The 19,216-nt window shown below is 38.2% G+C and overlaps 1 protein-coding gene across 3 annotated transcripts in view; it reads right to left on the reverse strand.

The window, feature by feature from the left end:
* The window catches only part of SEPTIN3 (septin 3), a 743,127-nt gene that overhangs the window by 367,470 nt on the left and 356,441 nt on the right, over window positions 1-19,216 (reverse strand). Inside the window, exon 1 of one of the 3 annotated variants that reach the window (XM_044075358.1) lies at window positions 257-522. The exons of the other annotated variants lie outside the window; for them this stretch is intronic. Within the exon in view, the coding sequence (XP_043931293.1) occupies window positions 257-266 (10 nt within the window). The 5' untranslated portion in view covers window positions 267-522. Of the gene's footprint in view, window positions 1-256; window positions 523-19,216 lie in introns of those variants that run through there. 3 annotated transcript variants of the gene reach the window in all.

Here is a 19,216-nt window from a genome sequence, read left to right on the forward strand (position 1 = left end):
CTTCTTCTCCCAAAGGATCACCACTAGTGCTGTATTTCTTTCTTTATGCTGAAATAGGGAAAGATGAGTGGTTGGCTGCTTAAGGCCTGAGTGTCTATTTCGTTATATGATGTTACAACCAGTTCATGCCAATAACATGCAACCTAGGCTGATAGGCAGCAAGCACTGAAACGGAGCATCCTTTCCTATCTCAGAACATCACAGCCACTAGAATACAGTAAACAAAGCAATGGCAGGAGGAATGCAGAGGGCTTACCTTTAAACATGAATCCAGACGTTTGCTGTAAATACTGTGAGAGGCAGCTGTGCGTAATTCTCAGCCAGTCTGCTGCTTTTGACTAGTAATATTTTCTCCTGCCTTTGTAGGTTTTCTGACATAATCTCAGATGCTGCTGATGTTACTAGAGATCACGTGAGCTGCATATTAAGTAGACCCCCAGCCCCCTCCTGAGACACTACTTCACAGCTGCTGAGACCCAGTTTGCGTGCGTGTGTGTTTGTGTGTAACTAAGGGAAGGGGCTTGAAGACAGAGGATGTGAATTTCTGGGCATGCTCAGTTTGTGTGTCAGAAAATAGGTATTACACTGGCATCACAATGAGTTGTGACAAATTGTTTACATCTTTGTTGGAGTTCTGAAGTCATTGTTATTTAAAGAGGAGGTAATGCTACCTGATGTCTGGACTAGAGATCAAAGCTTTCTCGGTATCTCTAAATCAGAACTGCTCTGACAGACACTCAGTGTTAATTTAAATGGACCATTTAATTACAGAGTGGGAATAAGCCTTTCATGCATTTTAAAGCATAAGTCACGAAAAGGAGGATGCTGTTAAAAGAAACCAATTCCTTTCACTGTGCCTTTTGCTGTTTATAGCTACAAAATGTTTTATACAAGAAAATCACATTGCTAAAGACAGAAGAAGCTATAAATTGTAGGTCCGAAAAAAAGTCAGTGATGGTATTATTTCACGATTATAAGATAGCCTATATTCTTTTTCATTTGCTTAGCTAAGTGCATTTAATTTAGTTTTCAGTTGGGTGTGTAGATAGATTAACATTTACCTTTTCCGGGTAGAACACTGCAAAAGGAAAATAGAAGGTACAGTATACACCTAACAGACATAACATTCAGATACTGTTATATAAAACATATATACTCGGTTTGATCAGACATAATCACTGTACACCTATTAAAAAGTTAAGCTATGTAGGAATAAGTAGCAGTAATCTCTTAAAATGTGCATCATTCAGCCCCAGGGCAAGCACTAATAACATTCTGTTTTAAGTACGTAAAGTTGTTTTCCAGCAGTACAGGTAAAGTATCACCACAGATTTCAACAGCAGCAAGTTCAGCACCTCCGTTGCAGTAAACAGCAGGATCACATCTGGGGGTGGGGTACATATGAGACTGAGAAAGAGAAAGGAGGGTCAGGAAAGCCAGTAAATACAGTGAGCAGCGCATCAGGCTACTTTTAAAGAAAGGGAAATGAAGTCAATTTAGTCATATAGACATAAATGTAACTCATTTACATAAGAGTTCACCCTTCTGGACAGTAATGACATTCATAAACACACAATCCTTTGTTGCAGAGACCAAGAAAGCTGCCGGACAAATTAGCAGCTCTCTAGGAAAACCAAATGTAGCCTGCTGTAGTCAGCAAATGGCAGTCATCTGTCCTCGTTTCACATCACACGTGTATGCTTTCTGCACTATTTTCCCATAAGGCCTTTGTTTCTTAGCAATGCTTCCAGACTGCTTTTTTTGAATAATTTAAAAATAATGTCTTGCAATGGTCTTGAAGACTGGTAGTAGATTTCTTAGAACTGACATGAGGAAGTACTATTTCTCATAAAATGTAGATGACTTTAAGCAGACTTCCTAAAGAGATAGTACAGTTAAATACAGTAGCAGAATTCAAGAGTGCATGGGATACGTTACTCTTCTGGTGGTCAGGATAAAAAAAATCAGCTTTGGTTTAATAGGATTTTTCAGAGATTCAAGAGGTGGAGAGATGCACTGATTGGTCTGACTGAGTGGTTCTTAGGTTCATAGGTAAGTAGTAGGCAAGCTGCCCTTGGTGGCCATTTTAAGCCTAGGCAGTTTCCCTTTTTGTGCTCAAAAAAACCTACCCATTTGGTGATAGATTGGTCTTACCCATCCCCTGGTCAGTAATTATATATTACCCCTAATGAGAATAAGTAGTATCTTACCAGAGATAATTTGAGGTGACCCATGCGTGGAATAAAGCATTTAGGAGCTGCATCTATCCATTGGTCATATAGGGGGCTGTCCTGGGATAAATTTTCTGTTCCCATCCATAGATCTAAGTTGAGCTTGAAAACTGACAGGGATGAACTTTGTGTTATGTGGATGAAGAGTCTGTTCCACACCAGTGGTATCCTCTGCAAAATATATTTCTCCTTCCAAACCATTCTGTTGATGTTGCGGAAGAGGTTTAGATCCCTAGACTGAGTAATTCTGATGTCATCTGCTTTTGCTGATGTGCCGCAAATCCATCAGTAATGGATCAGCGGATGCCTTCTTTTGGTTTCATAATTGAAAGTGTCCATTGCATTTCTTATTGTGCCGCTTTTTTACAGCAGTTCTATATATATATATATATATATATATATATATATATATATATATATATATATATAAAATATATCTATATATACCATAAGTTTTGCATTTTGTTATATATTAATGCAAATGATTGCTAATGCAATCAGTAAAATAATTTCAGTTTTTCTCACGAGGCCTTCTTTTTGTTAAATATTTACAGTGGCTACAGTTTTTATACAGCAAGTATACCTTAACTGGAAACATAGAAATAATGTTAGATAAAAAAAAATAATAAAAAAATGCTAGGTAAATTAAACCTTCTTATTTTCCTTGGGTATCCTAATGTCCTTTTTATGCATTTTTTCAAATATTTCCACCATGTTTATCACCTGTCACAGAATTTAATTTCATGCATTCAGCCTCCAGTTTTTGACCTTTATGGTAGAATGAAGCACAAAGATCATTTAATTCACCTGAAATGGCAGATATCCATATTAACAGCAACATCACCTTGTTAATTTTATTTTCTGTCTTACTCCCACCCCCCTTCCTTACTCATCACTTTCCACATCATAGTTCCACATCATAGTCATGGTTTATGCCCAACTCTGATTTGTTAAAAAAGCAGGACTGTGCAACTCTGGGAATATGCTATATGTTAATCACCCTGTTTGTGAAATAATACTTCTGCATTTTCCTTCTGAATTTTCATCAGTCCTGCATTATTATTCCACAACAAAGATATTTGCATTGAACTTTGAATAACAACCTAAAATCTTGTTCCATGTTTGACTTTGGTAGCAAGGTTTTTGGTGGTAAGGTTTTACCATCATTTAGCACAATGCAACACCTTGTCATGTTAACTTAATTACAATTTAGTAACCAATGTCCAACGTTCCACAAGTAAACGCTAGCACTTCGTGAGTGATAAGTCAAATAAATTAAACTGAAAAAACGAGTGCAGCGAAAGTAAGATAAAACACAAAGATTTAATTCCAAATGGGTGCACACAAACGGATGAGCGCTTTCACAATAATAGTTTCTTCAGATCCTTCTGACAAACCCATAAGTCTTCTCTTTATATAATTGATCCAATTAACTAATTAATGAGGAAATGCTCATCTGCATTTAAAACATTAAAACAAATACATAAAAAGTGTATAAGTACATGTATGAATATAAAATATATATATATATATATATATATATATATAAAAAATACTTAAATTACAAACATATAAAACTAAATAGATTAAAAACTAAAAATATATTCAGAAATACATCTACAAAACATTGAATGTAAAGGATGTATGTACAAAGATCCATCAAATGTTCACAATGTTCAACACATGAAGCTGATATCATATAATACACTTTCATTACTTCCATAATGACTGGATTGGGCAGCATAGGTGTATGTGGAGCATTCAAATTATTTAATGTTCCTACGTTGTCTCAACTTGGGTTTGATTGAGGCCCTCTCGTTCAAACCATGTCCCCTATCTGCCTTTAATATGATAATCCAATCAGTCTCCTTAGCTTCTGTGAAATTCATAATGTCACCACCCCTCTTATTAACAGTAATGGTCTCTAAAACCCTGAACAGAAAGGTATGATCCCCATCATTAGAGGCTACATGTCTCGCAAGAGCATTGTGAGGGGTACATTTCCTTATGTGGTAAATGTGTTCCCTCATTCTGTCCCGTAACAGACGATTGGTTTTACCAACGTAAAAACTCGGGCAAGCCTGGCAGGTGGCTAAATACACCACATTCAATGTCATACAATTTGCATCTGCCCTAGTAGAAAAGGTAACATGTTCATCTGGATGGGTAAATACCTCACTGCTGTCTATAAAGGAGCAAAAGTTGCAGTGACCACAAGGTTTAGTATATCCATTATTCATCATGGTCCTACCAGATCTAGGATGACACAGTAATCGTTTCAAGTTATTCTTGTTCCTATATAGGAAACCTGGTGTCTCCCCCACAATATGTTTCAGTTCATCATCTACAAGGAGAATATCCCAGTGCCTATTAATGACTTCCCTCAGATGGTATAAATCAGAGGTAAAGTGAGTGGAGAACTTAACAGGTGCACATGCACTATATAAGAGTAGATTATTAACCCGGGGATATAGTGTTGGTGAGATTACCTCATATTTAGAAGAGGCAGAGAACTTACGTTCCACTACAGGTCTACCATATTTTGGACCCAGAAGCCAGCATGAGGTGACTGGAAACCACACGACATGTGCACCTGTTAAGTTCTCCACTCACTTTACCTCTGATTTATACCATCTGAGGGAAATCATTAATAGGCACTGGGATATTCTCCTTGCAGATGATGAACTGAAACATATTGTGGGGGAGACACCAGGTTTCCTATATAGGAACAAGAATAACTTGAAACGATTACTGTGTCATCCTAGATCTGGTAGGACCATGATGAATAATGGATATACTAAACCTTGTGGTCACTGCAACTTTTGCTCCTTTATAGACAGCAGTGAGGTATGTACCCATCCAGATGAAAATGTTACCTTTTCTACTAGGGCAGATGCAAATTGTATGACATTGAATGTGGTGTATTTAGCCACCTGCCAGGCTTGCCCGAGTTTTTACATTGGTAAAACCAATCGTCCGTTACAGGACAGAATGAGGGAACACATTTACCACATAAGGAAAGGTACCCCTCACAATGCTCTTGCGAGACATGTAGCCTCTAATGATGGGGATCATACCTTTCTGTTCAGGGTTTTAGAGACCATTACTGTTAATAAGAGGGGTGGTGACATTATGAATTTCACAGAAGCTAAGGAGACTGATTGGATTATCATATTAAAGGCAGATAGGGGACATGGTTTGAACGAGAGGGCCTCAATCAAACCCAAGTTGAGACAACGTAGGCACATTAAATAATTTGAATGTTCCAGATACACCTATGCTGCCCAATCCAGTCATTATGGAAGAATGAAAGTGTATTATATGATATCAGCTTCATGTGTTGAACATTGTGAACATTTGATGGATCTTTGTACATAAAGCCTTTACATTCAATGTTTTGTAGATGTATTTCTGAATATATTTTTAGTTTTTAATCTATTTAGTTATATATGTTTGTAATTTAAGTATTTTTTATATATATATTTTTATATTCATACATGTACTTATACACTTTTTCATGTATTTGTTTTAATGTTTTAAATGCAGATGAGCATTTCCTCATTAAGTAGTTAATTGGATTAATTATATAAAGAGAAGACTTATGGGTTTGTCAGAAGGATCTGAAGAAGCTATTATTGTGAAAGCGCTCATCCGTTTGTGTGCACCCATTTGGAATTAAACCTTTGTGTTTTATCTTACTTTCGCTGCACTCGTTTTTTCAGTTTAATTTATTTAATTACAATTTAGACAGAAGATATGCCTGTGTGTATATAAGTAATGGACAGTGCTATACAATGAGGGACGGTCCTCCTGACCAAATCTGAGAGAACCGTGCTTTCTGCATCTTTCTCTTGACTTCATGCAGGATTTGTTGAAGAAACACTGATTTAAAGAGTGGGTTTTAATACTAGCTGGCATAGCTCTCAACCTCTTAGCACAATCTGGACAAGGCTTAAAATAATGGGGGGGAGGCTCAAAAATAGGGACAAATTTTAAATATTGCACTTATAAACTTAGAAAGTTGATAGAATAACAGGATTTGTATTAGCATGTATTTCCTAAAGGGTATGAAGTCTGAAACTCAAATGTATGTCATTATTTAGTGACTTCAGTTCTTAATGATTTGTCAGAAAACCACACATTTTATGAGGAACAAACCAAAACTATGAAGCAAAAATCTAGACAGTTGAGAGGTATGTTCATAGGTAGGTACTAGGCTAATGGTCCTAGGGCCTATATAAGCCTAGCCAAAAAGGTACCCTGGCTTTTGCCACCCAAGAAAACTATTTTCCTGTGCCCCTGTTGAGCAGCACCACAGAGGTGATCCCCAGGGTGAATTTCCTATTTCCCATCCAATCATCAAGATTTTTCTTGAAGAGTGCTAATGAGGAGCTTTGTTTGATATAGATAGGTAGTTTGATCTAGAGTATGGGAAGTCTCTTTGACAGGAATCTATCCCTCCAGCATGTTCTGTTTATTGTGGTGACAAGGTTTAGGTCCCTAGTGCATGTAGCTCGGAGGGATTGGAATTTCTTTAAGTGGAGCACGTCCAACAGCTCTGGGTTTGACATAGCTTCATATGTTAGGCAGAGATCGCCTCTGAGTAGGCGATATGTGATGGAGTAAAGCTGGAGTTTTTTGAGACCGTCTGTGTAGGGCATCTGTTTGAGGCTGGTAATCCTCTTTGTGAGGTATTTCTGCAGCCTTTCCAGTTGTTGTAGATGTCTTGTGAGATACATACCAAAAGGGGCATTGTACTCTATAATGGGTCTAATGAGTGATGGGTAGAGGGGAACAATGACCTCTTTGGCATCATTATAGTTGCAGCTAAGGAAAGCAGTGCTATGTACATCTGTATAATGCAACTTACATGAACCCCTTATCACTTTACCACAAAAATGGGATTAGCGACAGCAGCAGTTCAGGTGATACTATATTTACATGATGACACAAGGAGTCAATAAAACTATCTAATCTGTCATTTTAAAGTGCATTTAGCATCCATTGTAACCTTACTGCTTATCCCTTTTTTTGACTTGTTACATGCTTCTCTTCAATACCTTTGTGGATTCCCTTCCACCACCCGTTCCAGTAGTCCATTTCATGGGTTTACAATGCTCTCTGTGAATGAGTACTTTTAAGAGATCCACATAGTTGCTAGTCACTACAATTTGATTCCTGTCCCTTCTCCTTTCTGATCTGTCCTTCCTGTTCAGAATGACCCCATCCAATTTCTCTGACACGCTGTGCAGCAGCATTGTGCCACATCTGTTTCTTCTTGTCTCAAATGATAAGAGCTGTAGCTCCTTTAGATTCTGCTCTTATTCCTTCTCCATCACGGATATGTCTGTAGTTTTCCTTTGAATTCTTTCTGGATACTGGATATAGCACTGATGGTGTGATCTGAGTGAGGCATAATAAGTGGTGATGTTACCTCCCTGCTTCTGTAACCACCCCCCCCCCCCCCCCCAGGATACACATCGGCATTCTGTTTGCTTTTGTCACTGTTTTCCTACTTAGCTGCCTGTGGTTTACTCCAGATGTGATCACCACCACCAGATCCTTTTTCTGCTGCTCTCATTAGTTCCAGTCCCCGAGGCTGATCACCACCACCAGATCCTTTTTCTGCTGCTCTCATTAGTTCCAGTCCCCGAGGCTGATACTTCATACCACTGCCATTGTGGCCTAAGTCCAGGATTTTGTATTTGTTTGCATTGAGCCACCTAGTTGACCACATGCTCAGCTTTTGCAGTCCTTTGCTGGACTCTTCCCCTGCCCCTCCCCCCGCTGCTATTCTTCTGCTGCAGTGCTCCACTAGTCTCTTTCCTAATTCCTGACATTGTTTCTCTCACCATAAACTGTAACCTTCTGGGTCTTTGCATTCAGTCATGCAGTTACCTAGTTGTTTTGTTTTGGTCCCACCACCAACCCAACATATTTTATTGTTGACCTCCTGTGTCTGACCTGTTCAAAGACCTTGCTGAAGTCCTGTAAGCTATGTCTACTGGTACTCCCTTATCATTTTCACTAGCTAGCCATAAATCTGGATAAGGTTTAGCTGACAGTTCCTTCTGGCCATGAACTTGATGATTGCTGTCCAGGAAATTGCTGTCTTCTATTGATATGATCACTCCTCCTCATGATTCTCTCCACGATTTTCTCTGTCACTGTTGTTAAGCTTACAGGCCTACATTCCCACAGATTATTTTCTGCTCTGGTCTCCCTTGTACAAAGTGCTCTGTTACACTTATTTGCAGCGTTACCATTTTAGATAGTACCACTATAGTCAACTTTGGATACCACATCATATAAAATTAGGATATTTTACATTTGAAGTCCTTGAATTCTGAGATGTTTGCATCTGTAAGTTTGGAGATTTTGAATATGATGACTATTCTGTGGTCTGACTTAATCAGTGAAGGGGATACCAAGGGGACACAACATACAGATGTTAAGTTTGTGAGGACGAGGTCAAGCATATTCTGTCCTCTAGTGGATTTCTTAACTATTTGATCCAGGGAGTTCTTCTTTATACAATCTAAGAATTTTTGTGCATATTCTACTTTGGTGGTGTAGGTGCCGAAGTTTTCACCGGGTAGTTGAAGTCTCCCAGGATGACAGAGTGCATGCTTATAGGGATTTTTCCAATAACATTTAGGAATCTTATATGGTTTTCAGGGTCATGGGGGGGTCCTGTATCTCTATAAGTTCCACTTATAGATTGCTAGGTATCTGTCATGATTTAATGCATACTCTAACAAATATTAATGCACCACCACATTTTCCATCAATTCAAAATGAGTGGTAAGCACAAAACCCAGGTAATAAGGAGGTGCTCTCTGAGCACCTAAACCAAGTTTCTGTAGAAATACACACATGAATGTGCTACAAATGCAGGAGGGCCTCTAGGTCTGGCAATTTGTTGTGCAGACGTCTAACATTGAATAGAGCCACATAAGGTGATGCAGTGGCTGGTTTGTTTTTGGCAGTTATCATGGATGTTCCATTAACTTAATCCTGCCTAAAACAGGCACGATGGGGGCAACAAAAGCTTTTGCCAGTATGCAGAATGAGAATGAGAGGTGCAGTTCATCTTATGGTTGTCAAGCATCTCATCCAATGCTGACATAAATTGGGTCCCACTAGAATGACACCAGCTATTTAGCCAATTGTTAAAGTCAATCATCTTTTTTTTTTTATAATTGGTATAATATTTGTGATGGAAGAATTCCACTCAATAGCAGGGTCTTTCCTTCATTAGTGACATAGATGGGGAGCTCTGTCAGGCATTGTGCCTATCCCTTTGTATATTGTGCACTAGGTCATTTACCCAAACAGGGACCGCCACCATTTTGTAATCATACTTGTCTAGTTTAAGGGTTAACAGGACATGTGAAACATTAGCTGTCCTGGCACCTGAAAGCTCACTATCATGCTGCTTTGGTCCAGTCTCATTAGTGAAGCATTCAAATCCCTAATGATGGAGTCACCAATCACCAGTATATTTCTATTTATGTGGGTAAGTTGTTTTAGTGTACTGGATTTAGGACATTCTCTTCTAAAGTGACTTTCAACAGTGTTTGTGCCAGTCGGTGTTGTAATGTTTATTTTACATTCGACCTGGCTCTTAATGCACTGTAAAGGCTTAGGTGGGGATTTTTAAACACCTCAGCATATGATAATGTGGAGTGAGCATGTGAGGGGTGTAGAGATTGTGAAAAATGCTCACTGGATGTGCTTGGTCGTGAGAGTGAGGCCTCCAAACAATTTAAATATTTGCATCTCTCAAATATAGGCTGTTTTGAGCTAAGTAATAAATCATTATCTGTGAGCATCAGACAATTGTTACATTGCCTGAGTATACTAAGTGCTATGAATTTGGCAAAATAGGGAAGACTGGCTGACTGACCTTCCACTGTAGAGCAAAGGTGCAAGGAGTTTTGAGATAATGGATATTGTTTATTTAACTTCAATCAGATCGTTTGTTGTCTTGAATTATATAGCTTGTTAGTTGTGGTTGGATGATAACGTGGTACAAGATGTACTCAAACATAAGGAGGAGCAGAGATATGTGATAATGGATTAGGAAACACACCCAAAGATGTGCCAGCTGTGTTAACACTAAAAAATAGAGATGAAGGGAGAGATAGACATTGACACTTTCCTGCATACTTATTACAGAGAGAAAGATTTCCAGAACACGTGGCTTTCGTTATCCATGAAACAGTTAATGCACTGTAGATCCAATGAGGAAGTAACAAGTAAAGAATGGGAATTATTCAAGAGAAAAATATAATGTGAAATTGCCAGAGTGGCTAGGCAAGAATGGAGCAGTAGTAACCAGAGCTATCTCCAAGGTCTAGCAAGAGTGAAAGAATACCAAAGAGAAGGGAAAGGCTGACAGAAGGGTAGCAGCAGCAACTCAGGCAAGCACAAAAATATATGGAAGAATAACTGAATATGACAAATGAGTCAGGAAACTTTCACTTGGGCAGGGCTATTTCAGAAAGGATACCAAAAACACAGCATTGCTGGTTGAGAGACTTAAATAACAAAAGGTGAAGAGAAACATAATTAAATTAGTAGACATTGTGTTGTGTGGCTAAGGTTATAAAGGCCCTACTGGTTGTTAGCTTAGTATATACATATGGACCTATGACAAAGTGATGGGTCAAGTGGAGACAGAGCAAAAGAACACGTTACAACTGCTGAAAAAGTGCTGTAAAAGGATAGATCATGGGAATGATTGGGCAGGACAGCTAGACAGATTAGCAGAAAAGTTTCTCTGGAATAGTGACATTCCGAGAAAACATTAGAAAACAAAAGATACACACATGGATAATTGAATAGCTCAAAATGGGGTGCTAGAAAAGAAAGACAGAGAGGATTTTAAAGCTACAGCAGTGTATTATTGGAGATTGTTGTGTTAAGAGCCACCATTTTGGGAACAAATAGTACAAAGCATGAGAGATTAAGAGATGGGAGCTGGTCATATAGTACTTTCAACTGAATGAGAATGAAATAATGCTATATAGGGGCATAAATATGGAGTATATAAAGGAAAAGAAAGCCAAGAGACCTGATATAGATGACCTCGTAATAGGGTCCAGGAAAGAAATATCATCAAACAAGAGAATCCTGAGTAGGACCTGAAGCATATTAGTTAATAATTTTCAAGGATGAGAGAATGATTTAATATAAGGTTGGAGTGGAGTTTTTGGTAGGTAAATTTCACCCCAGCAATGGCGAGAAATATAGTTGACCCTTAGGTATGCCATGAAAACACAGAGGTTCCACATTTTTGCATAGTACTGTTTCTGGAAATACTTTTATACTCCTACTATGCTTCACAAAATACTCACACTGGTTGATGAAAGTGGTAGAGAGGCAAGAAAGATCATCAGAAGAGTTGAGATCACACATTCTGGCAATGTAAAAGATTAAAAACGGCAAATACAACACTTTATAGGGCAAACCTAGGGACCTGACATAAGCCTAACAAAGGATTTAATCATCCTTAGTTGGAGTCTACAAATAACAACTCTAAGATATAGTCAGGAGCTTTTAACACTTAATATTAGTGACAAAGAAAGACACTACATAAAGTGGAGGAAATGGCAAGAATCCAGTATAGAGGAAGTAATTATGTCGAGCATTAAGACTGCAGAAGAAAGGACAGAAGAGAAACAGAAAAATAATTAATAAGTGAAAACATGGGATTTATGGGGTGAAACTGGACTAGATGGAAGAATTAATAACCATTGAGAAATGCAACTCGATTATACTTTTGTTCTGGATTGCTTTTCTTCTGAATATAATAGTTAATGAAGAAAATTACAGTTAAAATTTTAAAATAACAGGACACCTGCTGGAAACTTGAAGAAAGGTGTACTATGCATGTGGACTGCATAAACTGCAAACTTCATTGCTGCTAAATAAAGTGTTTTCATAACAATAACAAAAAACTCAGATACTGCTGCCATCTTCATTAGTATCATTCACCTTTGAGTGTAAGGCTAACTAATGATAGAACTAATTAAGTACCTTACAATGCTATTATCTCCCTTTTTGTCTCTCTCTCTCTCTATCTCCCCTCATTCATCTACCAATTATTGCCCAAGAGATCAGTTTTAGCCCCCCCCTTTTTGTTTTCTTTTTTCATTACTCGTATGTCATTTGTATTACCCTAAAAATGATCTTTGTTATATAGATGATTTTATCATGTGACTCTCAATATCATAAGGAACATCTCGTGTAGCAGTTAAAACATCAACTTATAGCTCAGCAACAATATCAAGAAACAATGTTCTTATTTTATACATATTTATATAGTTATATTTTAGACATCTGTAAAAACTGGGCCTCATAAAATACACTACACTGATGCTGTCACATTTAAACTCTTCCAAAGAATATGTCACTATTTAAACACCTAGACATTTGGAGTAAACCCTTCACTCACCTTTACAATCAAGTAACCCAAGCAATCTGTGACTTCCAGTCTAAAATGAAGACCTTCCATTTACTTCAGCATCAAATACCAAGAGACACTAAAAACCTTGGCATATCTTCTACAACCCTGAAGTCAGATTATGCATAGTTTACTACAGCAAATTCTTATAATCTTGCATAAACAAAGAAATCTGACTCATATATCCTTCACTAAAAATCAAACATCACTATGTTACATTATACAGGTAGTATGTTACCTATCCAACTCTCTGCCAGTTTTATCCTTAGAACTACCATTTGCAAACATATGTACCTCAAATTAATTTCATTCACTGCAAGAAAACTCAGTACTGAGATAAAAGCTAGAGTTCTTAGAACATCTACCTTACTAAGTAAACTCACACAACTGAATGTTTTCTTCTTTATAAACGAGTCCCAAGGTTGTTGAAATCTCTCTCTCTCTCTTTCTGCCATCATATTTCAAAACTCCTCACCTTTCTTCCTTTCAAAAAAGCATTAAAGCCCCACTGTTTTATCCTGGCAACTGGCATTTAATTCTAGCATAAAAGCAATGCATAAACATTTGTACATGTGTTTTTCATTTAATGATATATGTTTACATGATTTATAAAGTATTTTATTTCATTTTATCAAAACAGGAATGTGACTAAAATGACTACAGATAGACTCATGTGACTCAGTCCACTTTCCTCAGCTAAAAAAATATATCAAACTTTTTTAAGCATCCTTTACAGTAATATGTAATCATTATTAATCATTAATTCCTTGTCTGTGTTAGATAGAAGCAAGTTTACTTTTTGCAGTTAATGTCTAGCAAGGAGATATTTCCTGATTTGTAGACAAATATAATGGCATCATACTCAATATTTATCAATGAGAGGAGAACTACTGAAGGAAAAAAAATGGTACTCTTGTTTGCTGTTATAATACTGTGTGTGCTGTTACCTTCATTCTTGTGTGAACTCAGACAGTGTGTTGTTTTTTATTTATTTTTTTAAAATGAATGAAATCCCCCTAGAATGCATTTTTTAATGTAGAAGTTTTTCCAATCTGCCTATATTTGGGTAATTAAAACTATTCCCAATGACAATGATTACACCTGCCCTCCCTGGTGACTAGTTGATCTGAAGTACCTAATCACAACTGGCCAAATTCACTTCTTATTGTAGACACGTGTAATGCACAGTGGGAATATTATTTCTGAGGGACTGCTGTGCACTGTTTTGGGGAGTTTCTCCTTTCCTCATTGTTTTATGGCTGTGGAGTTAGTATCTATTGGTGTTGGGGTGTTAGGGTGCAGGGGAATTAACTCCCATGCAAGAAAAGATTTTGTTTTAATTTGTTGAGGTGGCATAGGTTAGTTATGTTCTTAGTGAGTTCTGATTTAGGACTTTTTTGTTGAATGATCATATGTTGGTTGTTCATAAGGCATACGAAAGTTACTGCTCTACTCCAACTGTTTACTTGTAGTAAACTATTATATAATCTTTTGTGATGTAGTGCAGTCACAGAAAGGGTTCTAGAACACCTGAAGGTAATGAATTCAAAGATGAAGGGAAGTGAAACCTTAAAGACTATCCATTTTTTAACTTCTTATAGCAAAGCTACTTTCATCTAAGTTTTCACCAAATATATATTTTGTTTTATATTTTCGGGTGTAATTTGTACAGGAATAAAAAAGCATGTGATGCAGAGAAAAAGCTGCCTAGTTAAGTATATATACACCCTGAGGAAGCAACTACAATGTTCCTACAGCAAAGCAGGTGATGTTCCCACTCATCTCATACCAGACCAACAGGCAATGAATCCCCTGCTTATGGTACCAAGTGCTTAGCCATGAAGTAAAAGTCAGGATTTTAATTTTAAATTCAGGTGCCATTAGAAAGAAAAGGTAAAACTATAATCATCATTATATTTTTCTGCTCCCTCTACCCAGGACCTTGCCTGATGGCTGCATTAATGACACCCAGTTGGCCACTCATTCTGTGGCACAAGGAGCTTGCTCTCCCAGGCTGGGCAAAAGCCGTACAACTCATTTGTTTCAACCTTAGAATTCCAATCATCATTCCATTCCGCATCCTTGGGGGGTGACCTACCCTCTCTCATTAAGTGCACCTCCACCCCCTTAGCCACTGCTGTTGAGCCTCCTATTGCATTCTCCTGAGGGAAAGCATGCGTCTACATGCTAAATTCCTCTCAGTTTACTGGTGCTCAGCTTTTTAACTGTGCAGACTCTGCTGCTTCAATCTTCACCGAGTATTGCCTAGTGCTATTGGTAGATGCCACCTTTGGTGTCACCCTTGTGGTGATCCAAGCCACCTACAGCCCTTCCATGGATGGGTGAGCTGGCAACAGCCACGCACTCCCATCCTCCTTGTCATCTCCTACAGGCATCTCAACTGCTCTTGAGCAGGGATTTCCTACACCATAGTCAGTGCTTTATCCTTCTGTGCCACTGAACTGTTATTGGTATATATTAATAATAATAGTTATAATAACAGCAATAATAATAATAATAATAATACTTTCACTTTGCTTTTTTAGTCTCAGAGGCTTAAGTTTTATTCCTGCTGCTGACTTCTGCTTCTGCAGCTAATTCTGAACAAGTATATAGCCTTCATGCTTGTAGCCTCTATAACATTCACACTTACATTTTAATTTGACTATTAAAAGAAAAAAAATACCAATTTTCTATGAATCATTTTGTGACTAACAATCTTTAAAATAAATTTGCAGCTATATTGGAAAAAGAAATTTACTCACTTCGGTTAACTACATTCACATGATCATTGGTACAGCCTGAATAAGTTGCCATGGAAACACTGCTTTTTTTAAATGTCCACCATACTTGGCATATTCTAGCTTGTAGAATAATATACTAATATAATGTAAAAACAGACCTGACTTGTAAGGCAGATAACTAACACAGTCTCATGTGCAAATGTCCAGATTTGTAAATTTGGTCATTTCTTAGCCATTAAGTTCATAGTTCCAATTTTGTGCCACCAGTCACCTCTTAACTATTGATTCAATTGCTGAAATTCTCCCCTTTGTACCTACCTCTTCTCTTTGTAATTGCTCTATTTCTCCATCATACCAATTCAGCGCTTTTTCCATTTCCTGTACTTTTTTTGTTGGCTTTCATATGTTCATTCTGTGTCTCACTTATTTTGACTACCTCCATGTATGCTTTATCAGGCTTATCCTTCAGGATCTCATTTCTTCTTGGCTCCTTCATTGCGCCAATTAGCTCACCTTCAGCAAGGCAGTAGCCACATTTTTCTCCCAGGTCCTTCATTCATTTTCCTCCTGTTGAATTTTTTCCCATTTTTTCATCTTTCTGCTTTTTTTTTATTTCTGGAACTCATATACACAATTAGTGTGCTGTCTCTTAACAATTATCTAATCGTAAGTTGACTTTTAGAGTATTTCCTGTGCTTTTTCTGTCATTAACAGCTGTTATCTTACTCCTTCTCAGTCTCCCACCATACCAGACGTATTTGGAGAAGTTATAGGTAAGACTCTGAGATGAATGGATTGACTAAGTCAATAAGATAATTCATCTTAATTTACCATTATTTATGTTATTATAGATAGCATACTTGAAGCTGAAGAATGCAGTTGTAGCACTATGTCCTTTGCATTGCTCATGTTAGTTACGACAGTAGTCCTCTAGACTCTAAATGTTGCAGAAGTTAGGCTGGCATTCTTTTCTGTAATGTCTTGGAAAGGTGTGAGTAAATGAAAACTGGTTGACACGGGTCTGGAGAGGTAGAGTTGAGGGTTAGAGATAATAGAATGATATTGGTTGTCATCCAGAGATTTGGACAGATCCTTTTGAAGAGTGTTATATTTGTTATGTGCTGGAGTATTAGGGATATGGGTGTCTTGCATGAATGGATAAATCTAAGATATACTATTGAGCCTGAATGTCCCAAGATTTTTAGGGTTCATAGCCACTTTTTTATAACCTAAAAATGTATATGGGACTTAGTTAAGGGAAGGATGTGTGCTAGTTGTCTTAGGAATGTTTTAGTCAGAGAAGTACAGTATGTACATATGTCAGATGATTGTGAATGAACAATAATGGTGATTGTTACAGCAGTGTTAACTATCTTGAGTTTTGCCATCAGTGAATTCTGAGCTGCTTTTGGCTGCATTTACATCTTGTTGAATTTTTTAGTTCATTCTAGAGCAGTTTTGTCCTATTTTAGTGATATACATTTGTTTTTGGTGCTGATGCTTTATTTCATAATACTGCTCCGATTTTTTTAGATGGAACAGTGTTGTTTCCAGACTTGATTATTTGTATCCTAGTAGGCTATTACTTGTCTCAGAGAAGCATAACATGATTAGCAGATATTGTTAGACTGTATTGGAATCTGGCTGAAAGGTTACATCCAATCAGCTGGAAAGAGTAAGATGTTCTTCGTGTTTCACTGTTGCAGTCATTACATTTGGGTAATCTGCTGGCCTGATTAACAAAGTCTTGGGTCCTGCATCAGTTGCTGTCCCTTCTTCCATGACGTCAGGTCATCAGGGGTATAAAACATGCAGCCGACGCCATTACATCAGTCTTTCTTGCCGTGCGGTGCCTGAAGCAGAAACAGTTCACAAGTGCCGGTCAGCCGACTCCTGAAATTTTTGTTTTTTCGATTTTCAGAATCGAAGTCTTCAACTAAAAGCTAAGTACACCGTTGGGGAAACCTTTTCTTGCTCCATACCGATGTCAGTAAAAGTTAATAATTGTATTACTTGTGGGAAACAAATACCTCATAAGGATTTTCATTTGTACTGTATTCCTTGCCTAGGCCCTGACCACGATGTACCTTGCTGTCAGTTTTGTGCTTTATTTAATCAATGTCCGTCATTGGTACATTTTTGCCTCTAAATATTTTGGTTCTCGGTTTAATTATCCAGAAATGACGTCGGTTAGCCATCTGACTACCGGAATACTGAAAAAACACAAAGAAAAAGACAGAGACAGGCTGTTGAGGTCCAAAACTGCTGATGAAGCTTCTCCTAAGCCAGTTGCCAGTTCGCCGGTACTCAGTGAGGTGCTTTCGCAGCCCCTGATACCCGCTACTTCTGATTCGCAGGCCTCTACTGAGACCCATTCGGAGTCCGGTATGCTGCGAGATGCGTCACATATGGAACCCGCGGATGTCTCTACCTTGGATGGGTCTGGAGCTGCTGAGCAGGCACTGGCTTCTGAGGGTGTATTCAGGCCTACAGACTTGCATATTAAACTGACTCCAACTTCAGTACTAAGGCCTAAATCTTGATCTATGTCTAAAAAACCGATGCCCAGGCCACATGTTCAGGCCCTTATGCCTAAAAAACAAATGATCAAAATGGCTGAGGATTTAATTATTCTAATTAGGGGTAGTCAACCCCCCCCCCCCTCCAAGAGGCCTAGGATTGAACTTGACTATGAATCTTCTGAACAGGACTCTGTTTCTTCTGACTCTTCTAATGATCTGGATTTGTTCATATCTACTTATGAGGACTCTGATGCAGAGGATTCCATTTCCTCTGCTTCTCCACCTGAGGATTTCTCTTTTGGGGAAACTTTACATGCCTTAAGCAAGCATTTCCACTGGGAAAGTCAGGATTTCTTTGAATCAAAAAAGAGGTTTAGGGATTTCCTTCTTCTTCCTCAGCATAGGCCTTTGGCTATTTCTCCTGTTCTAGACATTGTTGATGATGTGTTTTTGGAATCCAGTATGGCCCCTGATTCCTTGCCTCCAGTCCCTAGCAAACCAGACAGGTACTACAGGGTTCCTGAGTCCCACAAATTCCTTTTCAAAAATCCTGTTGCTGACCCTGAAACCATTTCTCAGGGGGCCAAGGGCATTAAGGCTTCCACTGCTAAAAATCCTACCCCTTCTGATAGAGACTCCAGGGCGCTGGATAGATGGGGTAAAAAGGTTTACTTCTGCAACCTTAGCAATCAGGGCTTTAAACTGTCAATTCCATATGCTAAAATATCAACAGCATATCATGGGACTGCTTAAACAGAAAATGATGTTGATTTCTGACTGTGTGGAGAATAAAGATTTACAGGATTTACTGCATTCAGCTGAACAAGTTGGCAAACATACTATGCAATGTGGTTTTGATTCTTTAGAGGCCTCTTGCAGAGCTGCTGTTACTGGGTCTGTGCTTATAAGGCATGCTTGGCTTAAGGAACAATCTCTGCCTGATCATGTTAAAGCAAAACTGTTGAATGCTCCTTTGCAGCAGGACCACCTGTTTGGCAATAAGGCTGAAGAAGTTCTAAAAAAGATGGAAGATAAAGCTAAATCTATGCAAACTGTGAAAGATTTCTTACAAGTACAACCTCCTAGATTTAGTAGGCACTGGCCTACTAAGAACTGGTCCTTTCCAGCTCCTTTTAGAGCCACTCCAGCCACTCTGAGACATTCAAAAAGCACCAGGTTTCAGTCCCAAGGGACTTTGAGAACTAAGCAATGTGGTGCTTCCACTTCCAAATCTGGAAACAACAAGGC

The sequence above is a fragment of the Protopterus annectens genome, chromosome 1.part1, assembly GCF_019279795.1.
Source record: "Protopterus annectens isolate FY-2018-M chromosome 1.part1, PAN1.0, whole genome shotgun sequence".
NCBI classification, from domain to species: domain Eukaryota; kingdom Metazoa; phylum Chordata; order Ceratodontiformes; family Protopteridae; genus Protopterus; species Protopterus annectens.